The sequence below is a fragment of the Mus caroli genome, unplaced genomic scaffold (genome assembly GCF_978045245.1).
Source record: "Mus caroli unplaced genomic scaffold, Mus_caroli_1 scaffold_1, whole genome shotgun sequence".
Taxonomy (NCBI): Eukaryota; Metazoa; Chordata; class Mammalia; order Rodentia; family Muridae; genus Mus; species Mus caroli.
The window spans coordinates 184,458,584-184,484,445 of NW_028227256.1; the positions used below are offsets into that span (position 1 = coordinate 184,458,584).

General features: G+C 42.9%; 1 protein-coding gene across 2 annotated transcripts in view; it reads right to left on the reverse strand.

Moving 5' to 3' along the window:
- Positions 1–6,158: 6,158 nt before the first annotated feature.
- The window catches only part of Tgfb2 (transforming growth factor beta 2), an 82,801-nt gene continuing 63,097 nt past the window's right edge, over positions 6,159–25,862 (reverse strand). For both annotated transcript variants that reach the window (XM_021160653.2, XM_021160661.2), the window contains 5 exons: positions 14,816–14,948; positions 14,595–14,705; positions 12,744–12,921; positions 11,061–11,214; positions 6,159–8,157 (listed from right to left, as the gene is read on the reverse strand). In XM_021160653.2, the coding sequence (XP_021016312.1) occupies positions 7,999–8,157; positions 11,061–11,214; positions 12,744–12,921; positions 14,595–14,705; positions 14,816–14,948 (735 nt within the window). In that variant the 3' untranslated portion in view covers positions 6,159–7,998. The remainder of the gene's footprint in view (positions 8,158–11,060; positions 11,215–12,743; positions 12,922–14,594; positions 14,706–14,815; positions 14,949–25,862) is intronic.

Consider the following 25,862-nt stretch of genomic DNA (forward strand, 5'->3'; position numbering starts at 1 on the left):
TAAATAAGCAGTGTCTAGAAGCACAGAGTAGGTATACCCATTGTTCTCTGAGGAAGAAGAACTTGGCATTCCCTAGGTCCAGGACATCAGGGCAGAGACAGGACTGGAAACCTCTCTGCAAGCATTTCTCTTCTGTAGTCTTCCTGGACACAGTGGTGCAGTTGGGTTCCGCCCTGGCTCTCCTGTTTGACAGTCCCTCACCGGCCCACTCGTTCTGTTTGTCTTGCTACACTTGTCTTCCTGCTTTGCTCCTGGTGTGGCTTGCTTGCTGTTTGAGACAGCGTCTCACTGAGCAGTTGAGGCTGACTTGGACATCATTATGTGCGCCTGTGTGGTCTCAAGTCTATGGTAATATAATCTGCATCACCCAGAGGGCTGGGGTTACAGGCAGGTATCATGACACTCCAAATAGACATCATAGACTTTATTAAAGATGCTGGTCACATAGTAGGCTCTCAGAATCACTTCTCCCTCTGTTGTCCACCTCCCTTTGTCTCTTCTCCCCTTCTGCTCCCATCCTGCTCCAAGGTCTTCCTTTGTCCCAGTTCCAGAAAGAGAGTTAAATAAGTTGATATCAATTTTAGAATTCTGGTGTGGTAATTTTTTATGCTGCACCCATAAGAACATTAAACATATCCACACATATACATATATATATATATATGGACATACACAATATACATATTTATAATTATGCATGTGCATGCATATATACATACATGGATGTATTTCTCCGCACTTTGGATAGGAATGAAGATGTCTTCAGTACTTAATATCTTCATAATAGACTGTCAGATCTATAACAAAAAAATCCATTTCAGAGGTCTCTGGGCCTCCTGGAGGGTCTCCAAGGCTTTCCCCTCCACTAGCCTCTTTCTGTGTTCCCTTTGCAAAAATCTGAATGCAATTTAAGGTCCCTCCAAACACCAGGCCAGGAGCAAGGGGAAGACACACACACAGGGAACACACACACACACACACACACACGCACTGTAATGGGAAACCTGACCCAGCACTGCCATTTGGTTGAAAGCTCTGCTCAGTTTTCTGGACTGTTTAATTTTGTTTCAAATGAAGAAACTTGTGTTCCACCCATACTTGAGATCTAGCCAAGCTGCATGACTTCACGTTGCCTTTAGAACAGAATTGGATTGCATAACTTCTTAGCTTGTTTGCTCCCAACATCCTGAGTGAGGCTGGGCATCTGCTATATGATCCAGAATGGAGCCTTGGGCCTATGTAAAGGGGTTCTGTCACCAAGGCTGGCAGAAGCTTGGTGCTGTGAACCGAGTGACACATCTGTGTTCTTTCAGTTGAGCTGGTATCAGCAGCAGAGAAAAATCCTTCCTGGGGGAGACATCCTGAAAGATTATATTGGGCCTTTCTCTTTACCACTAGGGTTTTTTTCCCTGTTTAATTATGCCTATTCTCTTTGGGTGGATCATTTCTCTAGTTCTGCTCATACAACAGTGTCCCTTGGTACATTCTGTTCCTTTTATGAGGCTCCTACTCAATTACAAGAATGCAGTCAACTCTCCTACAAACTGCCATTACTTGCTGAAAGAAGAAGAAGAAAAAAAGCAACTACAAAGAATTTTGGGGAAATAAAGACGCATGCAGGGAGAAGCCTAAAGCAATCTTTTAAAGATAAGGTCACTGGAAAACCTTTTCTTTGCATTCTCCCACAAAGTTAGATAGATAAGTAGGTAGATGATAGATAGATAGATAGATAGATAGATAGATAGATAGATAGTAATAGCTAGGTAGGTAGGTAGGTAGGTAGGTAGGTAGATAGATAGATAGATAGATAGATAGAGAGATAATAGGTAGATAGATAATAGGTAGATAGATAGATAGATAGATAGATAGATAGATAGACAGATAGATATAATATATATGCCTGATAGATGATAGAGATGATAGAGAGTATCATAGATAGGCATGACACATAAATGGTAGATGATACCCAGAGCTAGAATGTAGCTAATTGGTAGAGATAGAAGATAGATATTTACATAAATAATTGATAATAAATTTACATAACTAACGGAGGATAAACACATAAAAGATAGATGATACATGGATTCCATGGTCTAATATTTGTCTTAATCATCACTCCAGTTTCATAGCATCTAAGTGGGCACAGTGACTGCGGAGTCTCGGGAGGCAGCAGTGAACAGAGCAGGCAGCTTGCGAGATGAGTGAAGGGAGGGTGAAGCAGGTTTGTGTAGTCACCATCTTTGACAGGAAGCACGGAATCAATTACTAAAGATTGTTTGCCAGGACGACTTTGCAGCCCACATGTCCTACCTTCTCATGACCGTGTACACCTTCGAAGTCTCTAGCTTTAGTTTTATGAATAAAATATGTAACTGGGGGTGAACTACCCCAGGAATAGAAAACCTGACTGCCCCTAGAAGGTCCAATGGCTAGAGCCATACTGCATAACTTCTTTCCTGGAAAATCAATGTTGTCTCATGGCCAGTGACTCAAGCAAACACAGTAAATATTTGGGTGGTTTTTTCCCCCTTAAGTAAGTAAGGTGGGAAAGATTGCCACTGGAACATTACTGTAGCCTTTATGGGTTGAAAGCACTTGGTTCAATAGCTTAACGTCTCCAGGCAAGGATGAACGGCCTCTCTCCATTGCTAGCAGGCAGCCACCCATTTCACAGGAGCTTGGACAGTGAGGCTTATGAAATGGCCGTATTTTCCTTCTGACTTTTGCCACTGAGGACTTGCGGGTAGGTTCTCCCCCAAAGGTCTGCCATGTTTGTTTCACACAGGTTGACTGATCAAGACTGTGCTTTCACAGAATAGGTCCGAAGGCTGCTCAATGACACATGAATTACAAAAGCAACAAAAGCAACAAAGGCTGATAACACCGCTTGTAGGAATCCTTTTGTTTCCAAACAGAGCTGCTTTCAAATTCTACGGCAGAGCTAGGGAGGTACTACAGACCTGAAATCCCAGCACTGTGAGGCTGAGGCAGCCTGGCATACATAGTGAGGTCCCAGTTCACAAACCAGAAGAAGTGGAGAAAAGACAAACAAAACTCCACACCAGAACTGTCTCATGGACTACAACTCAACTCAACTCAAAAAAAAAATTTTTTTTTTTAGTAACCATGTAAAATATTTTTAAAGAAAAACAGGTGTGGTTAAAATAAAGCATTTTAGCCACATGCTTTATTTAAACTCTCACATATCCAAGAACATATATGTAATAACGATAAAAACTGCTATACTGAGACAGTTTAAATTTTGCATGTGTTTGTACCTAAGTCTTGAAAATGTTTGTGGGCATTTTATACCTTTAGCCTGTCTCAGGTCTGATTGGCTATAATTGCATAATTTCCCAGGTACCACATTGAATGATAATGTCCTCGACCCTCCTTAGCAACCCGCAGAGTTTAGAGGAGAGTAATCAACCCCCTGTGAGGCCCCATTCACTCTCCCATACCATGGTGTCATATAAAGTATATTTCTGGACTGGAGAGACTGCTGAGTGGCTAGGAAAGCATAGTGCCCTTATAGAGGACCCAAGTTCCCGTAGAACTTCAGTCTCAGGAGGTCCAGCATCCTCTTCTGGCTTGTTCAAGCATGCCATTCTCAAGTGCACATGACACACACCTACAAGTAATTAAAAATAAAATAAATCTTTAAAAAAACAAACAAACAAACTTCCACATCAAAGGCTGTGAGAGCAAATCTCCTGAGAGAAGGGGCCACAGTCAGGATTGCTATGTGATGGAGGTCATTCAACCAGCCGATTTTCAATATGTCATCAAAAGGTTAGCCCATAGAACTATGAAATCTTCTCGGGAATGGCTGATGAGAAATGTAGGTGTGGAGAGTTTCACAGATTTAGAACCAAGGTGGAGATGTATGGCCCCAAGCTACAGTCTGGACTACAAGGACTGCTGTGACCCGACACAAGAGGCACAAGACAATCAGGATGGCTGCTCAATGGTGAGTTACAACGGAGCTCAGAATTTCCCCTCATGGCTATTCACAAATAGGCAGACATGTGGGTCAGACATTCTGGGAAGGTAAAGAAACAGCTGGGGGTGTGCATCAGCCCTCAACCTTACTGCATTTGATTAGTGTATCTCCCCCCCACACACAGAGAGAGAGAGAGAGAGAGAGAGAGAGAGAGAGAGAGAGAGAGAAGAAGAAGAAGAAGAAGAAGAAGAAGAAGAAGAAGAAGAAGAAGAAGAAGAAGAAGAAGAAGAAGAAGAAGAAGGAGAAGGAGAGGGAGAGGGGGAGGGGGAGGGGGAGGGGGAGGGGGAGGGGGAGGGAGAGGGAGGAGGAGGAGGAGAGGAGAAATAAAGGGGGAAGGAGGGGTGCCTGGGAAATTTTCTCATGTTTGGGGGCTGCTGGGGTCTTTTTCCATTGCCAGGCCTGTACAACCACTTTGATTCCCATGGACCAATAATCATATGACCTGGGATGGTCGACAGCCTTTGGTTGACTCACTCTACACAGAGCCCTGGACTCAGGTTAGACTGCAACATGTCCTCCCCTTAAGATCAGACAGGATGTGATGGCAGCAGCAGGTAATAAGATGGTGAAGAAGTCGCCCATGCTCATACTGAGGGTTTCTTTTTGTAATGTATGTGCAGCACAGAGGGTGCAAACAAAGTTCTTACTTTAGACAATGCGAAATGAGTAGCCCAGGTCCCTTCTACTCTCCTAAGTTCTCTTTAGGAAGAGGCTGACAACTCCCTTGAGAAGTGGGGTCCTCTAAGTATGAACCAAGGAGATTCAAGACCATGGCCTATGTGTGTGTGTGTGTGTGTGTGTGTGTGTGTACACGTCTGTGCACAGTGCTGTGGGTAGAGCAGACAGGAGTAACCGCTCTCAAGCAGCAATCCCAAAGTGCACGTGGCTTTTGTTATATCTGGCTGGCTCACTAACTATCCGAATTATAGGGCGACAGGGGATCCTGTCTAGACCAGTACTTTTGGCCCTGGGATTGGCAGAACATAGAACCAGAAAGCCAAATCATGGCCCAAATATCTCTGCTTTTTTTTTTTTTTTTCTGGTAGACAGTCAAGCTGGGTGGAAACTAAACTCCAAACAATTACCAAATAGCAATAAATGAGAAAATAAAAAGCCAGCACAGCCTTCACTCCATCCAATCTTAGGATTGCTAAGTCCTGGCTTGGGAACCATAGTGTGGTATTTGTAAAGTGAACAGCTGTGTGACCAAAGCCTAGAGGACAGCTTTAAGCAGGACAGTCCCAGTGTAAACGTCATCTTACTACATAACACGTTCTCTAGTCTCACACAGCTCTTTGACAGGAAGAACACAGCAACATGTTACTGAAATAATTTATTTACCACTAGAGCACCACAAAACCGGACATGCATCGTGTTAAAAAAAATACAGCATAATTGGTCATCAAAACACATAACATCTGTTCTTAGATCCCATTCTTTAAAATCCATGCCAAGCATAAAACTGCGCTGTTGCTTAACAAATACAACCTGCTGCCCCACCCATATGCTAACACCCCCCTCCCCTCCTTACTACCACCGCTCCCGTGGCAATATTTACTAACGGGAAAGAAAGACCTGTAGAACCCACAGACTTAAACAAAAAAAAAGATTCAAGGACCCTTAAAATAGCAGTCAGTGCATTCAGAAGGAGAGACAAATCATACAAAACAAAAAAATGTTATTTTATCCGAGAGGGAAATATCTGCAGAAATGGGGGTGGTGGGAAGTTATACAGAAGTAACAGTGAAGTGGAAGGGGAAAGAATTGGAGCCCAGGGTGCAGATCTGGGGCTGTGTTGCACCCGACACGGGGCCATTCACCAGCAGCTGCTCTGTGTCTTCTGGCTTGCAAATTTCGTTCTTCATCTTAGTGAATTCAAGGACAGCTCCTCAGATAAGTGTACAATATCAAAGAAATTCTCCTTGCATTCACACCTCAGTGTGCTGCCCTTCGGGTGAGACCACAAATAGTCCATCATTTCATGGACTGGTTTATATTTTGAAGCTCTTGTGACGAGGATACCCACCCTGCAAAGCCCACCATCAGGTCCTGCTTCTTATGCAGCCAACCATCTCAAGCCAAATGAAAGCCAGCCTTGGCTGAAGAACATGACTGCTGGGGGGGAGGGAGGACGGAAGGATATTTTGACAAGGGCAATTTTGGTTTGTGCTTTTTTTTTTTTTTTAATCAGCCTGCAAAGAATGTCTTTCAAAACCTGAACTTCAATGAAATCAGGGAAATAATGGATGAAATTATGAATAAAATGATGAGTGCTGGCCTGGACTTTTCCCCCTTTGAAAAACTCAATCAAACTGTGTGTCTTTTAATACACCCCATGAGCACCAAAAAACCAATTAAAGATAAAGGTGCTTCCTTTGAACTGTCTGTTTTTGAACAGCAAAAAGAGTCCATAAATATATGAGTTAAGGAAACTTTTCCTAGCCCAGTCACTAAGACTCCAAGTTGAGATTCTTAAACCCTAGCTAAGCCTACATTTGTGCGCAATCTTCTGTGTTCACACAGAACATCCATCCCAGAAGCCCCACCGCTCACCCTCCACCTGACTCACACTGACGCAGAAAAGGTGAAAACACTGTGGAACTCAAACCTAGCTTTTTGGGCTTTGGTTTTGTTTGGATTTTATCTTTTGGAAAATAGAAGGAACTGGGGTTGGGGGAGGAATGGACCCAGGTAGCTCATGTCATTAAATGGACAATACATAAAATACAGGCAGAGAAGATAGTATATAAAAAAAAAATTGAATTTGTAGTGCAAGTCAAAATCTAGGGGTTTTATTCAAAGGTACTGGCCAGCTAAAGGAAACAAAGATACAATCTGAATGATCATTAAAAAAAAAAGTCCAAATTTAAGTTCAATCTAAATCATAACCATTATTACAGAATATTAAAAATGTGGTCAGATCTACACATTACATGTTAAGTAGTTACTGTTTCGATTTAATAGTTTGGAAAAACAGATCTGCAGTGTGTTTTCAATCATGCTGGCTTCTAGACCCGTCTATTTTAATAATATCCATGTAGTTACATATACCAAAACAAAGGAAAAACCTGTATTGTAGATCAACAGCCACTTCACGGTCCAAAAGTCTGACAATACACATCAAAACAGGTCAACTTTTCACCGGCTTGCTTAAACTGGCAAAGAACCATTTACAATTAAAAGGAAAAAAGAAAAAAAACCCAATCTTCTAGATTCCCACTGATTCCAAGTTTTCTTTGTTAACAGGCCTTCTGGGCATATGGCCGTCCATGAAACTTCGGCAGACACATGTTTGCTGGGGCTTTGATTTTTCCACAGACTTGCTCGGTCCTATAACAACTCACAGGGGGTCATCCAGTGTGACCCCTTTCCCCCTGGCTTATTTGAGTTCAAACTCCTTAAGCCATCCATGAGTTTGTGGCGAAGTATTTGGTCTCCATTTATACACCTGTTTTGTTTTCCAAGGGTAATGAAAGGTTCATTATATAGTAACACACAATAAATAACCCACTGTTAGCTTGGAGGAAGGGACGGGGAGGGCACCCACTGCAGAGCAATACAGAGGAACCAGGAGAGGCGTGGGATGAAATGCGGGCTGGAAACAATACGTACAACTCCACTGAACGGATTTTCCTGTTTTGTTTTGATGGGTTTTTTTTTTTCACATAATTAACACTAACAAATTCTTCCAGTGTTTATTTTTTTCCTTAAAAAAAAAAAAGATGTTTTCTTTTTGTGTCTCTCAGGAAGTAGGTGAGATGCAGACTAACGCCTTCCATTTTTGTGGTTGTTGTTGCTGTAATCTCAGATGCCCGTTTTAACAAACAGAACACAAGCTTGCAAAATGTTTGAACTAGTACCGATTTTTTTCTCCAATTTTTTAAACACTGAGGAATCCAAACTCCCTCCCTCCTGTCACAAACATCATGGTCGTTGTCGTTGTCATCATATGTCATTGTCACCGTGATTTTCGTGTCCTGGCTTTCCCAAGGACTTTAGCTGCATTTACAGGACTTGACAATCATATTGGAAAGCTGCTCGATCTTGGGTGTATTTCCAATGTAGTAGAGAATGGTCAGTGGTTCCAGATCCTGGGACACACAGCAAGGGGAAGCGGAAGCTTCGGGATTTATGGTGTTGTACAGGCTGAGGACCTACGTGACACAACACAGAGAAACACACACAAGAAAGTGATTAGTTTTGTTTTTAATTCTTGTGCACATGCGCATGTGCACCTGTGAGCAGGGGCCGGAGGGTGATGGTGGGTATCTTCCTCAGCCTCTCTCCACTTCACTGTTTGCTCATTTATTTTCGGCTAGGTCTCTCACTGAACCTGTAGCTCCTTGACTTGGCTAGATTAGCTGGGCCAGCCAACTCTCGGGATCCCCCTGTCTCCACCCTCACAGCTCTGACATCATTTCTGCCCCTCTGATGTTAGGGGAGTACAGTGGCATATCCGGCTTTTATGTAGTTGATGGAAACTGAAAGCAGGTTCTCATGTGCATACCATTTTAGCGACCAAGCCATTTCTCTAGCTCAGGGCCTCTGAGTACACAATCTTAATCATTACTGGGTTTTTGTTGTTGTTTCTTACCTCTAAATTATGGTCAGATTGACTTGTGGCCTTAGCAACAGCAAGTTTAGAATTTCCCCCCAAGTTGACTTTGGTTCTTTGTGTATGTATTAAAGAAATGACTCCATCAAAAGACAGATTGGACCAAACTGTTCAGGTAGCAGATTTTCCTAATTTTTTTCACTAAGTCTACTGGCCTTTGCTACATAAAGGCCTCCGCAGGCCTCCTGCTATTTTTTTTTTCCTATATAAATTTGGAATCAAAGTTACATGGATACCTATTTCACATCGCCACATCAATTCCGAGCTTCTGGGACTCAGGGACTCTGCTCCCTTTGTCTATGCCCTGTAAGTCCAGGAAGTCTCATCTGGATGGTCAATGATAGAGGATTTTCCATTGAAATCCACTTAAGAACTGTTATCTGCCCCGAGGTATAGAAAGCATACCTGCCTGCAGCAGGATATTTGCCAGTCACGTGTCTTCAGCCACATGTCTTCACGGGCCAATGAAATGCCACTTACGTTTTCATTTAAAACAATCTGTTTACTTACCATGACTGCATAATTACTGAGATGCTAAGAGTGGAGAAAAAAGCAACCTGAACGCCACAGGCATTCTTGGTTTTGTTTCACTTTGGTGCAGCCCTTACCTTGGTTGCTTACACTCTATCACAGATCAGGCTGGCCTTGAACTCACTATATTGCCCAGGTTGGCCATAAATTCCCAATCCTCCTGTCTCGGCTTCTTGAGTTTTAGAATTTCAGGTGTGCACCATCACTATCACCCTTCCCCTGAACCACTAATTTCTGGTCCCAGTTGCTCAACTTTCCTACAGGTCACTTAAAGCAATCATAGTACCTGACCCTCCTTTACCATTCATTCCTCACGCCACCTGGGGAGTGACTAAGTTCAAGAACTAAACAGCAAGTCCTAAGGCAGAAGAGGAAGTGCTGCATGTGGTTCTGCAGCTGTATCCCCTTCTCCATCACAGAGCTGCATGACTCTTACTGATGGAAGTGTGTAGGGCACCCAGTGATGACAGAGACATTTCCAAGGATGCCATTAATGTGCTAGTCAAACAAGTGACCTTTTCCTCGAGATTCCCTGGGATGTTTTCAACGAAGGACAAGAGACCTGTTGAGCACAGCAACACTGCCTACTTTATTAGGCTACCCCTGGCTTCTTGGGGAACTGTCCAAACCACATATTTGTGACCATGACAGTTATTCTTCCTTCTCCTTGAAAAACAAGCCAGGTCTCAGCCTTCATACACTCCCTCTGTATGTCAGGGAGGAGAAATACGCTTCGACTTGGCAACCAGGTCCTGCCTGCATTACAACTACTGCTGCTGCAGTCCAGATGAATCAGGCTGGCCAGAGAGCTTAGACAAAGGGACAGGCATGAGCCAGCTTCCCTCACATGGCCAAGCACGTGGTCACCCCCGAGTGCCAAGCCTACAGGGGCACTGGGAAAGGGACTGGAGGAGGGGAAGCCATGTTTGTCCACTTCAATTCCAGTCCAGGCAGGCATTTATAAATAAATAGGCCTTGTATTTACTAATACATAATCTTTCATATGTAAAAAGAAGCCATTTTTTGTAACATAGATTGTCTAAAATAATTGATAACCCCTAACTCTTGAATTCAGCCCAATGTGATCTCTCTGGCAGCAGATCCATTTTCCTACCCTGCAGTGAAAGCAATGTTCCTAATGCCTCTTTAATAAGGAGATTTACAGAAGCATAAAGAGCAGAGCAGAAATCTCTACTCGCAGCCACATTTTAGGAATTAAGCTCAGAGAGATGGAGTGACGGGAACTGGGTTATAAAGCAAGCAGGGCTGCAGTCCAAGGTCTGTGTCACCGCAGATTTGTTTTTATCTGGGGTTAGGCAGCCACAGCATCTATATCCTGATTCCATTGTCTATAGAGAAATTCTGTTTGAACAAGACCCTTTCTGAAGTCCTTCCCATCTTTAAATTCTACACCATGAGCCACAAAGAGGAATCTCATGGAATAATGTATATATTAGATATATTAGTATACAGAAAAAGCTAGTGTTCTCTGGGCTGGGGAAACATAGCAGCTGATGATGAATTTCTTGCTGAGTGAGCCCTTTGTCCTTGTTAAAGTAACGTGATAAAATACTTAGCTATATCTTCACTTTGAGTCCTAGTCAGAAAGATTTAGAGAGACAAATGTCATAGCACATGCCTGTAATTCCAACACTTGAGAAACACAACAGGAGGATTGCCATAAATTCAAGGCCGGTTGGTCTACATAGTGAGTTCCAGGACAGCCATGGCTACACAATTGGATCCTGTACCAAAAGGAAAAAAAGTAGCAAGCAATAAACAAACAAAAAAAAAGATCTTAAATATACAGTTTGCATTTTACAACAACTGTTGAGTTTGGCATTGTCATCATCATGGCCATCATCACTGACTTAGGCAAGAGGAGGAGAAACCAACACTCCAGATACTTACTTTGGTGTGTTGAGTGTCTGAACTCCATAGATATGGGCATGCCCCAGCACAGAAGTTAGCATTGTACCCTTTGGGTTCATGGATCCATTTCCATCCAAGATCCCTCTTAAAATCAATGTAAAGAGGGCGAAGGCAGCAATTATCCTGCACATTTCTGTTCAAAGAAAAAGCAGAAGGGATTTTGGAGTTGATTTTTGCATGCACCTCACCTTCAGTCAGAAAAATGACCCATTCACTTATTCCATTAACCTCAAGCACCATGAGATGGGCTTTGATGACTTATAACCTCATGTAATGTCAACAGTGAGACACTGTGAGTCCCTTATGTATTCTGTACTCTGACTGTCTCGTATGTGACCTGGAAAATCAATACACACCCCCAATGCCCATAGGCATAATCAGGAAGGCAGTTGAAAGGGGCAGAGTCTTTTCTGTAGAACATCTGCTGCACATTCCTGCCTCTATGGCTGGTTTATCCATACAACGGATAAAATAAAACATATTTTCAAAGAGCCCTTGGAGGCATTTTCCTTTGAGAATATATCCTCTGCTTTACCGTCTGTTACTAGATCAAGGAATGAACCAGAGTTCGAGAAATATGGATCCTGTTGGTATTCTCAATGTCTCTGGCAACCGAAATGTCCTTCTCCATTTGTGACCTATGACATAGTGAACCCCTCACAAAGAGGACCCTGCCTCTGATCCACAAGTTCCTAAAAAAGGAGTCCTTCTCCTACAGGAAACACAGAGGACCACACATCTTCCCCACATAAATTCATGTAAAAGTGGCAAACAATCTCTTGCACAGTTCTCTCGATTGTGACAGACCTTGCATCTCAAGGTATGGCCATGTGCCTTCTTGTGCTATTTCTATAACTTAGAAAAAGATCAGAACCCAGGGTAAGCTTCAAGGCATGGCATGTCTTACTGACCTAGCCAAAATCTCAGGAAACTTATGTTTCTCTTGTGGGCAGAGAGCTATGAGAACTTACCAGACCCAAGACTTGGAGAAAACACCCCATGGGCTAAATTTCTCCCTTCATACTCAGTTCACATTAAAGAGCTAAGGGCCACAGCACAAAAAAGAACTGTTGAAAGTCCTCAGGAAACCTCAACAATATGGCTGCTTAAACAAGACGTGAACAAGGACAACCAATACCAGTTGACATGCAGACAGGGATAGGGTAAATGTCACAGGACCCTGATCCCCGACGAAGACCTACAAACAATCAATGGTGGCCAACAGGTGGAGAATTAGTCTTCCCTAGGAATGCACCCCATAAGTGTTTATCCAACACAAAGTGATCAGCCTTAAAACATATACAAATTAAGTAACAGCAGGTTGTATTTAGATATTTTTGCATATATGTTACACATATATTTATTTGCATATATATTTTTTGAAGAAAAAGAAGTCATGAATTTGGGAGGAAACATAGGACAAAAGGGAGGAGATGAAGGAGGGAAATCATGTACTATAATTACATTTTAATAAAAATAAATAAATAAAATATTTTTAGAAAACCCTTGGGAAGAATGTTCTTACAAGAGTCAAAAGCGCAACCATCCTCTATACCTGGCCTTAAGCAGTGACTTCAGGTCAGGTCAATGTATGGAAGAGAAAGCAAAGGCAAGGCGAGAGCCAGCCGACTCAGACGCGTGCTTTTATTTTCATTCCTTTACCTAAAGCAATAGGCAGCATCCAAAGCACGCTTCCTCCGCCGGCTGGACTGTTGTGACTCCAGTCTGTAGGAGGGCAACAACATTAGCAGGAGATGTGGGGTCTTCCCACTGGTTTTTTTCCTAGTGGACTTTATAGTTTTCTGGTCACCACTGGCATATGTAGAGGTGCCATCAATACCTTGAAAAAAATGCATTTGGGTAATAAACATTTAGCTTTACCTTTATCAAATATAAGCAGCAATATTTTTATAATATAGTCCCTCCACCCCTGTATATGGTCACAAACAGCAGCGACGACTATCACAGCCTCATTAACTGGCTACCACCATTCCCCACAGCAGCAGATATGGCACAACGGGCTGCCCACAAATGACAAGGAACACATCTAAATGGGCCTCTTGTCCAAAGGTGGTGCTGTGTTGAAGACAGGACTGTTACTGGGAAAAGTCACTACACAAGAAGTCTTTGACCTATGGTCCAAGGGCAAGCTAGGCAGTTTATTTTAGTCCATCTTCAGTGTGGGCTGTGTGTGAGCTCTCAGCAACAGAACACACGGCCATAGAGCATGCCTTGTCGCCCGCTGGTTCCCTCTCTTCCTGAGACTGCTCCACTCAGAAGACTTCCCTAATGAGCATAAACTGAGGCTTAGCTGAACAGCCATGGACTGGGTTTAGGTGAAACAGGAGTCACCCTTACCTAATGCTATTTTGGGAAGCTGTGCAGAAAGAGCTTTTTCATTTATTTTATGGCATCCTCCACACTTTTCTGATTCCATCTGAGATTTAGAAATCTGAGCTCCCCACAGCATGCTCGAGAGGCTGCCAGTTTAAGCATTTAATCTCCACTCAGGAGAATCGTGGCTGGTCTAGAGACCGAAATAAATCTCTACACCTCTGGGAGTGTTTTTCCATGACCAAGGGGGCACTGAGGATTTTTAAAGTGGATGGAGGTCCCAGGTGGGGTCATAAGGGGACGTAGGCAGATGCCACAGCAGTGTGTGGGCAGGGACTTCTCTTTCACCTCGCCAACCAACAATTCACCGCCTAATAAGCCAAGTGACTTGGACCCTCAGCATCTTTATTCACTCTGGGTTTCGATGAGTTCAACTTAAAGATGAGCAGGGGAAATAGAGGTCTCAGTCTGTGTTTCTAGCTGCTACAGAAATCTGGAAGGGAAGGCACTCACAATGACGGGTACAAGCTAGCTAAAGGCCGTATGTCCCCACACCTAGAGGGTAAGTTACAGAAGCTGAGGAGTGAGGCAACACTCTTCTTGAGTGAAATGTACTTGTTGATGCTTGAAGTTTTGCTTAGAAATGAATTCTCTGGAATCCCTGATGCCTACTAATCTCAGCATATGGTAAGTTGATTCGCTTAAGTGAAGAAAAACAGACTTAACTGGCTGCTAGTTCACAGGATTAACTAGCTAGGTTCATTACTAGATATGAAGCAGTGAAAAACCTGGAATCTATTCTTTTCTCCCAACCCTTCCTCCTTAAAAGAAAATGCTGTTATTTTATTTCTTAACTCTGTATATGCATTGGTGTGTGCACTTGAGTACAGGTGCCACTGGAAGTCAGAAGTCAGCACATTGCCCTGGAGCAGGCACTGTAAGCAGTTTTGAGCTCTCTAGTGTGGATTCTAGGAACTAAACTCCGATCTTAACCATTGAGCCATTTCTCCAGGCCTAGTTTCTGCTTTCTTCTATCCACTGCTAAGCAAATCATTGCTCAAATAAATGAGAGTTCCCACACCTCACCAAACAACATCATTTTCACAACGCAAACTGACTTTATCACACCTCTCCCCTACCCCAAAGAGATTCTCACAGTAAAAACCAAGCTTCCGTTACCTGCGAATCTCGCCTCGAGCTCTTCGCTTTTATTCGGGATGATGTAATTATTAGACGGCACAAAGGTACAGCAGGGGCAGTGTAAACTTATTTTAAACCCCAGGTTCCTGTCTGGAAAACATTAAGTTAGGGAGTCATTTGTACGCATGTCTATGTCGGAGGACAGGTCACAAGCTGTGGGGGTCACTTCTAGAGAGAGAGAAAGAAGGTTTTTTTGTAACCTTTGTGGTGAAGCCACTCCTGCACAGCGTCTGTCACGTCGAAGGAGAGCCATTCACCCTCCGCTCTGGTTTTCACAACCTTGCTATCGATGTAGCGCTGGGTGGGAGATGTTAAGTCTTTGGATTTAAGGATCTAGAGAGAAAAAAAAAAAGAGCAGGAAAAAGCACTCAGCTGGCTGCTGACGGCATGACCAAACCCTAACCACGCGTGTTATTCTGAGTCATTATTGATACTGGGCTCTGAGTCTGGACTCCTGCACTGTCATCCTGACAACCATGTCATGGGCATGAGAACACAACACCAGGCCTTTGCTTTGTAAAGTATAACTACTCAGTTCACTGTGTGTTCTGATGAAGATGACATCCATAAAGACAACCATAAAGTCCGACATCAGAAGAAAAGTGACGACCATTATTTTACTTTGCTGACAGAAGCTCTCTGAGAACCCACCATTTTATGCTATGAAGTCTGCGACTTTGTTTTGTGAACTAAACTATGACCCTGAGTCTCCCAGGGCTCTAGCGAATCCAAAGTCCACTGCAGTGGATTATCTTTCGGTAGTGCATAGGGGCTCAGAGCACAGTGTTTTATACATGTCTTCCTAGTACTCAATCTAATTTTGAGGGTGTTTCATACTTGGTCCCTCTAGTAAATTCATAAGCTTCTTCAGGTCATGGGGCCATGCCACCAACTTGACATCATTTCAAAGTGTAGTACTCCACTGCATCAACAACTACTAATGACTCTCTAGACACCTGGTAGCTATCTATATCCATTCTCTGGTAAACCATAAAACCAAAACATGTTACCTTCCAACTAGTTGGGTGTGCATTTCCCCCCACAGCCACGATTTGTTTCAGGTAACATGGCAATAAATGCTTCCAGAATATTTGGGGTTAGTGTAGATTCTACCCCAGAACTGATAAAGTATGGCGAAGAAAGTAGCAAGAGCTGGGGCAGTACCTTACAGGGGGAGGGCTTATCTAGCATCCACAAGGCCCTGAGTTAGAGCCCCAACATACCGAAAGAAGAAAAGAAGGGAGGATGGAGGGAGGGGAGGAGGAAGGAGGGAGGGAGGGAAGGATGGAGGGAGGATTAAGAAGGGAGGAGGGAGAAACAAAGAAAGAAGGAAAGAGGAAGGAAGGAAGGAAGGAAGGAAGGAAGGAAGGAAGGAAGGAAGGAAGGAAGGAAGGAAGGAAGGAAGGAAGGAGAAAAATTCTATAAAAGGAAATAAAGCAATAAAGAAGGGGAGGGAAGGAAGGAAAAGAGGAAGAGGAGGAGGAAGGATGGAGAAGAGAAGAAAAAATTAGAAAGAAGGGAAGGGAAGGAAAGAGGGAGAGGAAGGGAAAGAAAGGGCAGGGAAGAAAGAAACCCCATCTATACATTTATGTGCTCAGGTGTCCTCATGAACTTTAGACAAACTTACCCATAGGCTTGCCCCCATGGACAAACCAACTAAGGGGAAGGATGTGGGGTGATCACCATCCTGCAATAGGCAAGAGGTTCTTTTTACCAGTTAAAGAAAATGAATGCCTGTGACTTGAAGGCTGAGTACAATGGGCTCTGGGCTTAACACACACTACTTAGTTTAATTTAATCCTCCAAAGATTCCTGTAAAGTAGATTAAGCAAATGGAAAATCAGAAAGGATTCAAAGCCCTCCCCACCCTAGAGCCATTTTCCCACTTTGTTATGACAGTCAGAGTGGAACTGTGGGGTCACGACCCTTTTTCATAGAGTAGAAAGAATTCAATAATCAAACAAAAAATCTTTGAACAGGATCATAATAACTCTTGATGCTGCAGAATGCATATGTAGTGGAGGCTGACATAAACAATGAAGACACAGCGTAGCATCCGCTGAGTCTCTAGGGATAAGAGCCTGTCTTGGATGATTAAGATACAACTTATCCAACTAAGAATAAAGGGCAAAACTGTGTGCTGTATGGAATAAGACGGACAAAAACATAGAGGAATGACTTCACTCGCTCGCCCCCCTTGTTGGACAACAGCTCAGAGTATGCCCAGAATGCACCGTTCTGCTTTGAGTTTTTCTCCTAGTAGGTTTCCTGTAGTAGTGTATTGTCATATGGTAATTTGCATCTTTTCTGTGCTATTGACTAACAGCAACAGCGTATAGCTTATTCATTTTCATATAATTAATACTTAGGGATACTACCCAGAACAAAACCTCATTTTCATTGTTAAAGCAATCATATATAAATTGACTATTATATAATTATTTGATACTATGATAGAAGTGCTTTATGACTATAAATCTCTCATGTAAAATTAAACATTTATCAAATATGTAATATATATATATATATATATATATATGACACATGTACATAATTCTATCCACACACACACACAAAACCAGACTAGACCTGTCAGCTTCCCATTATATTTTAGCCTTGGCTGCCTGAGCCTTTCTCCTGTCTCTAAAGCAGGGCCATGAATGTGAGCAGCTGCTGGCTCCTTCTGGATCCAAAGCACTTGTTTCTGTGTTTCTTTCTACACATTATCATGGCCGAGGTAATTTGGTCGGCAGTCGACGAGCAGCTGTCTTCCTTGGCCCAGTTAACCAATGCTGCCCATCCACCCCAGACTCTATCCTCTGCAGTATGCTGAGGCTCTTTTGAGTACACTACATCCTAAGCTCTTCTGGTATTTCCAGTTGAACTGTGTGCTTAGCAAACACCCATCGAGCAAGTTTCTCAACTGGTTGGTGACACCTGGGCTTGGTATTAAAATCATCCAGGCTAATTAAATGGCTAGAAGCTGTTGCCATACAAGACCAAAGGAAAAGGGAGCTAGCTGTTGCTTCTCTGGAAAAAAAAAATAGTTATTATCTTCATGATGCTGACTTTCTATAAGGGGGAAAAGGGGTATTTTTTTTAAAAAAAACAGTGTAGCAGTTCCTCCAAAGTGCAAAGCTATGTGATCCAGAATAAACAATTTCTACCTATAGCCCCAAAGAATTGAGAGTCCAGGCACGAGCACATAATATACCAGTTATCTTAGTCACCTTTCTATTGCTATGGAGAGACAGTGTGACCAGGGCAGCTTATAAAAGAAAGCATTTCATTGGGAGCTTGATTATAGTCTCAGAGGGTGAGTCCATGGTCATCACGGTGGGTAGCATGGCACCCACCAGGCGGGCATGATGCTGGAACAGTAGCTGAGAACTTCTATCCTGATACACAGGCAGAAGGGGCTGGGCCCAGCCTGGGCTTTTGAAAGCTCAAACCCCACCCCCAGTGACACACTTCCTCTAGCCAGTCCACACCTCCTAAATGCTCCTAAACATTTCACCAACACACATACGAGCCTACGGAGCCCATCCTCATTCAGACCACCACACTGATGTCCACATCGACATCACACACAGAGCCAAAGGGTGGAGAAGGACCAAATGCTCATCACTAGATGTATGCACAAGCAAAATGTAATACATGCATACCGTAGACTCTTGATCATCCAGGGAGAGAGAGGGAATCATGAAAGCTCCTACAAAATGCATGAACCTTGAGGACAGCAAACTCAGAGAAGAAGGCCAAGGCAAAACCCAAAGTACCCCACTCACATGAGAAGACAGGCCAGGAGAGTTCATACAGAAAGAAAGTCAAATGCTGTACGGGTTGCAGGTAGGGTAATAAGTCACTGTTTGGATAAATGGAAGCAGAGTTTCTGTTTTGGATGATTAATGTGAACAACACCAATCCTGAGCTGGTGAGATGGCTCAGTGGGGAAAGAAACTTTCTGCCATGACTAGTGTCCTCAGTTGACCCTCCATACCTACATCGTTGGAGCGCTGACCCCTCCAAGTTGTCCTCTGATCCCAAACTGAAGCATCATTGCATACTCACACAACCACACATGCACATACAGTTACTTCAGTTTTTTCAAAGAGAGGGGTGCCTTAAAATACTGGCAGTGGGCAGTGGTGTTAACCACAGAGCACTGAGAACACGATGCCCCTGGCAGCAAGCAGACACAGCTGAAAGATGCATTTTATTCTTTGTATATATTTTACCACAGTATTTTTTTTCTAATTTTAGATGAGAGAGAGAAAAAGCTATAAAATAAATACCAAAACAAAACAATACTAAAAACCTAGAAAGATCTGCTCTTTAGTTCTCAGTGATTTTCTTGAATCTTCTCTATTTCAAGAAAGTAAAAAGTCAGGATTAAAGATGACAAAGTCTGATAGGATCCTTAGAAAAATGTAACACACACATACACACACACATATATATATGTATATATATATATAAATAGCTTTGTTAAAGAAATTCTTCAATTCTTAAAAATTCTTGGAAAACACAGCCACAACATGCTATTGTGTGTGAGCATATATACATGTACTCATACATAATCAAGTTAAGGTAATTTAAAGTTTGTCTCATTTTTATAACCCTGTGTGTGTGTGTGTATGTGTATGTGTGTATGTGTGTGTGTATGTATGTGTATGTGCGTGTATGAGTGTGTGTATGTGTATGTGTGTGTATATTGTGTGTGTATGTGTGTGTATGTGTATGTGTGTATGTGTGTGTGTATGTATGTGTATGTGCGTGTATGAGTGTGTGTATGTGTATGTGTGTGTATATTGTGTGTGTATGTGTATGAGTGTGTGTATGTGTGTGTATGTGTGTGTGTGTGTGTGAATGTATGTATGTGTGTGTGTGCGCTCACCCATGAGTGACACAGTGAACATGTGAAGATCAGAGGACAACCTGTCACAGTCAGACTCTTGCCTTCTATCATTATGAGTCTTAGGGATCAAACTTGGGTCTTTGTGTTTGGTAGCAAGCACTTTTACCCACAGAGCCACTCCATAGTCTTGATCTCTAAGAACTGACCAACAGAAGTTTCTCCATAAATTAGAAGCCAGGACAGGGTCTCTGGCTCGGCTGCCACCCACAGGGCCACCTTCATTACGTTACTAATATGGACAAGTCATATCCAACATGTGCAACATACTCACAGCTCACCTTTGGCAAGGTTTTAAGTCCTTCGCGAGTTACAAAACTACTGCACAAAAGGATTCATTCATCCCTCCACCCCTGGAAAGCAGCCAGTTGGGGAGTGGCTGGAGGTGAAAGTCACCGTGTTACCAAATAGTTTGGGGGTTAAAAAAAATGTAAAAGTCTAGTTGGAAATTACAGCCAGAGAAAAATCTTCACCGTAAAAGAATAATACTATAAATCAACTTGGGATTTGGCTCAGTACCAAGTGTGACATCCCTCCATGAGATACCACAGCCTTGCAGGAAAGCTTTGGGAAATGGACATCACTATCCATCCGTATCCTGGCATCAATGAGCCTGCAGGAGAACTGAGGAGAAAGTTTACAACAGGGCTATAGAGAAAATCCTGAGCTGCGAGAACTGGTGTCAGCTCATCTTGCTCATATTGGCCTTAACGTTTCCAGTGTTCCAACTGTCATTAATGTCTAGGAGTGCTTAAATAGAAGTAGGATTTCCAGTGTATTAAGGAATGCTGATCCCAGTGTATGCTATCTTGGCTGCCACCATGAACCTCTTGCATGTGCTTGACCCCAAGCTATGAACTTCGGAACTATAAACCTGAAGACTGGAGAGGCTCAGCAGAGGCTGGTTCCTCCAGCCCGACCCGGCTCACTCTCATCTCTCTTTTTGTGCAAAGGCCCCTCCTCTCCTCTTGACTTTTCACGAAAGGCCTCTGTCTGTCACCTCTAGATATTTCATATTCTTTATATTCTACCTTATCTGATCATTTCACCCAAGTGCGCTCAGTTCACCGTAGTTCTGCTGCCTTGTGTCTGCACAGGCAATTGGGCTCTTCAAATATTTTCATGTTTGTTTTCAGTCCAACAAAAACCCCGTGGGGTAGACAGCATGGTTCTGAATCTCTGCACCCTATAGCCAAAGAGGGGAAAACCTGAAGTGCTGCTCACACATACTGGCGAAGCCTGGAAGGAAGAGCCAAAACACTTAGAGAAGAGGGTTTTCTAATATTGTTCTTGCTCGTTCTAGCAAATTGTGGAATTCTCTTTGTTCTCCATGACAGCTTCAGTCATAAGTGCTGGTTCTCTTCAGGTCCAATACAAGGTGCTTCACTGTTCTGGTAATGCCCCCATGCCCACCCCCAGCACTGAGCACTGGTCCAAGGCAAGTGCTTTATCACTGAGCTACATTGTCATCCCTCTTATTTTTAATTTTAACACAGGGTCTCACTGAGTTGTTCATGCCATAACTGAATTCATTCTGGACCAGGCTTTCTCTGAACTTATAGCCCTCCTACCTCTGCACCCTACCCCCACCCCCTGGGTAGCTGTGACTTAGATCTGTGCTACCAAGTAAAGATGTCTTCTCCATGTCTCTCTAAAGATTAGTTGTTCAATAAAGTCCATTATGTGGTCTAGATTATGGAAGGGATACAAAATGTGGACTGGGGGGACATTTACTTTCCTTGTTTGGGGCACACTTTTAATGTGAATTACTTTCTTGGGCAGTAGCCACATCCACCATCCATGAAGTCAATAGTTTATGTTTCTGTCTCTGACTCTCTCTCTCTCTCTTTGTGTGTGTGTGTGTGTGTGTGTGTGTGTGTGTGTCTGTCTGTCTGTCTGTCTGTCTGTCTGGGATTACAGCCATACACCATGATGCCCAGCAAATCTATCTATCTATCTATCTATCTATCTATCTATCTATCTATCTATCTATCACCAATAGATCTTAGTTGTTATACATAGCTTATTGTTAAGTCTAATTTTCTACCCCAAATCCTTTCTAAAATGAGATGAAAGAAATACAAAAAGAGGAGGGAAAGATTGATGCCCACATAGGAAAAATCTCAGGGCTCATGACCACAGATCACTAGCCCAGCTCCAGTTTCACAGGATAAGAATCTAAGAGCCTGTATGTGTGCCATATTCCCAAGTGATCCAAAGGCTTCAGGCCAGGACTCTGGACCTCACTGCTGTAATCTATACTTCTGTGATTTATATTTTGATTGAAAATACAGATGTTTCCCTTTCAAGAAACAAACATACACATCTATCTATCTATCTATCTATCTATCTATCTATCTATCTATCATCTCTATCTATCATCCTTGTCTTGACATCACATCTGCTACTGCTTTTCAATGTCTTCATCATGTTGGTGTCCAAGCTAACATCACAGCGCCCAAACCAGGACCCATTACTGGTGCAGTTCCTTCCATCCTGGTTGGTTGTCTCCAGGTCACACTTTATGATGCACTACCTACAGCAGAGAAAGTGGAATTTCAGTGAAAGAACTGCAGGGCCTGTTAGGTGAGAAGTCTCATTCACCTGGGTGAAAGGACTGCCTACTCCACCCACTCCATGGCCCTTGAGGTTCACAGGAGACTCCTCTGATCTATGCAAAGTGCCCTTGAAGATCATCAGTGCCAGGAAAAGTGTGAAGAGCTTTGGAGTCAGGCACACCCAATCTCTCACTCTCTAAACCTGTGGGTTTTCAAAACCAAGTTATGTATTAGCTAAAATGTCATGAGATGTCACTCTTCTGGTGCATCTCTGAGTTCATGGGGTCCTCTTGTAGTGGGCATTAGTCAGCCAGTCGGCTATTATGGGGCCATCCTCTTCCAGTATGGTTCCATCTTAACGAATTATCTCTGCAGTGAACTTAACTGCAAAGGAGATCATATTTTAGGAATTAGTACCTCAATATACCTTTGGAGAGGGAAAACCAACCTAGCTGGTGACAGTGCACACACGCCATGCCATGAAGGAAGCTTGTGATGTGTGACCTAACAGAAATATCCTTCAGGGCAAGGAATGTTCTCTCCATCGTTTCCTTATTGCTCCACACAATCTTCCCCTGGCACCTCATACAGCCCTGTCCTGGTAAATTCTTATCACTAACAAACCTAGAAGCACGCCTCAAGCGATAGGTAAGTCCCTGATGGATCAGTCTTTGATAGTAGCAAATGAAAACTCCCTGGGACTTTATACATATCCACACACCAGCCACAGAGCTTACACATATACTGAGAATGGAATCATTAGGGTCTGTAACTGGATAAGGGATTATACCAACAGGAGCAGGGGGCGCAGGGAGCAGAAAAGAGAATTACCAAGTGAAGGAAAGTGGAACGTTCTAGAGAATCAGAGCTAGGTGAAATGATTTTTTTCTTTTCCAGAGGCAGAACTGTAACTTTATTCCTTGTCATACTTGGCCACGTTAGAGGTGCCTCACAAATCAAGGCTGACATTATTACCTTCGGAGGTGGCTTAGCCTGCCTAGTACTTACGACTTCTGCTAAGGCCATGTCCTGTAATTGTCATGGCTCCTTTGTAATTGTACCCTTCCAAGAAGTCCCAAGTAATTTATGCCTAGCAAGGACAGCTTGCAGAGTCAGCTTGAAACACTCATGAGTGTTTTCCCTTTACAGTATGTAGCTTAGTACTTCCTAGACACCTATGATATGCATAATCATGTGTGCAGCCATGATCAAGAAGAACACACAGAATCTTTAATGACCTTTATGCTAATGCTACCAGATATGTGTTCAGATACACAGAGAGAGAGAGAGAGATACATAGCACAGACACACACACAGACATAGACACACAAACACACACACACACACACACACCACTTCACATCACTCTGTGATGGAAACACCTTACAATTCTCTCTTGTTCCCCTTTCTTTCCTTCCTTCTCTACAGATGGGCCTTTGTGCCAACTGTGACTGCATATGGCATAAACAAGTAAATTCACTTCTCCAGGTCTAAGGGATGAAAGAGACCTTTGTCACTTGAAATCTACATGCTGCCACTCAGAGGAACATGGGAGGTCATCGCTGACCTCTCTCACAGCTTGAGAAGGGATTCTACCAGACTGAATCATGTCAGTGCAGGAGAGAGACCATGCAGCATGGCACTCAATGGTTCGAGGACATGGTATCCTTTTGCTGGCTAAACTCCCTCACTCCTTGGTGGCTATGCCACCCAGGCTAGGACTATGCACTGCACCAGTGATGCAGTTGTCTCTTGCCACAGATGGGGCTGATTCTGAGATAGGCCCATGGACTGACTGCCCGGGGCTTTCTTCTGATTTTCTTCTCTGATTTCCTGTTCCAATTCTCTGAGCTGACATGAACACACATAGGCTTGAAGAACATATTTCTAATACCTTCTTTTCTACTTCCCAGTACCTACAATTCACATGAATTATAATTTGTGTATACCTTTACATTCATCTGAGTGTTTTCATTAGTGAGAGGGGCTATACAGTAATAAGCTTAAACAAGTCAATAGTAGGTCTATTTTTGTTTGTTTTTTTAAAAGATAGAGAGCTTAGTGGTTGTCATCTTAGTTTGCTTCCTGCCATAATGACAAAATGCCTGAGGCTCTGTACTTTGTAGAGAAAAGAGGATTGTCTGGCTCATAGTGTAAGGGGATGAAAGTAAGGACACATGAGTTATATCATAGCATGATGACAGTGTGTGCCAAAGTGGCATGAGTAAGCAGAGAGAGACCAACATAGGGTAGCCTTGCTTCGTGGTGTATGCAAGGGACACAGTAAAGAAAACACTGAAATGGCTGTTCCATGACCAAGGGGAAGGTTTTTATCATGGGAGAGACAGAGACATCTGGAAGAGTTCAGAGTCTAGAAAATGAGGAACAGACTGGACATGGTGGCCAGGGCTTAAGAAGCAGGGAGAATAGCAGAGAATGTTGAGAGAGAGAGAGAGAGAGAGAGAGAGAGAGAGAGAGAGAATATCAAGAAAGAGATGAATAGAGAAAGGTGGGGGAGGTGAGAAGGGCCAGGAGACTAAACTAAGGTGGGTGCTTTGGTAAGTATGTAAGTACCAAACTAAACTAAGTACTAAACTAAACTAAGTACCAAACTAAACTAAGTACTAAACTAAGGTGGGTGCTTTGGTAAGTATGTAAGTACCAAACTAAACTAAGTACCAAACTAAACTAAGTACCAAACTAAACTAAGTACCAAACTAAACTAAGTACTAAACTAAGGTGGGTGCTTTGGTAAGTATGTAAGTACGTATGACTAGGGACTGAGGGGCCTGGAGGCCAGTGTAGGCTTGGATGTGCTAATAGATATCACAGGTCTATGTCAGTGGAGAGCCATATGTCCCTTCTGCAGAGGCAAGGGAAATCCCTTATTTATTAGATGGCAATCCCTTTCTCACATTCCTGAGGAATGCCGGCTTTTATCTAACCACCAGAAATCCTTCTCTATGTGGTCCAGCTTCAATTGAGCCTAGACTCAATTTTGGACAAAGTCAGAGAGTCTGCCTTTTTAGGGGAAATTGAGGTAACCTTTGGACCCTCAATATAATAAGCCACTGTGGGAGAAAGAACAACTCAGTCTCACTAGACCTAATTCCCACCACAACATGAAAGTCAACCACTGTCAAGGTGCTTCCTTCAAGGCACTAATTTCCCATCATGCCTCACTTCTTCAATGCTCTACCATTTGACTACAGCCTCCCATTGGCAGTCATACCTTGAATACATGTGTCATTAAGAGACAAGCCATGCCTAAACCCAAGAGTATCAGTCTCATTAACTTGTTATAGAATCTTAGTTTTTAAAAACTTACATTGTTATTATGTAGGTTGCAGCTTCTTAATAAACAACACAAAATGGGTAGGTAAGTACATTCCTTTATCAATATTTGGAGAGAGATCTTTAAAAATCAATGTAGTATGTTTCCCAGAGTTAAAGAAGTGAGTGACAGTTCTTAAAGAAGCACTTAGGGTGTCAGCCATTTATTTTAACAGTGTTCTTGTGAATTTTTTTCTTGACTTCATTTAAAAGCACCTACTAAGCAGCTATTGTGCAGGCAAGGGTAATGGGGCAAGGGGAAAGCAGCATGAAGATGGACTGAGCGCACAACCAAAGGCATATGATGATGAAGAGCATCATCAAGGAGAAAAGAAAAGCTGAGGGCAGAGGTGGCTCTATTGGAAAGTAGACCCTGAGGTGACAGACAGGGTAGGGCACAACGTTACCAGCAAGTTACAGATGGAAGCCAGGCACATGGGT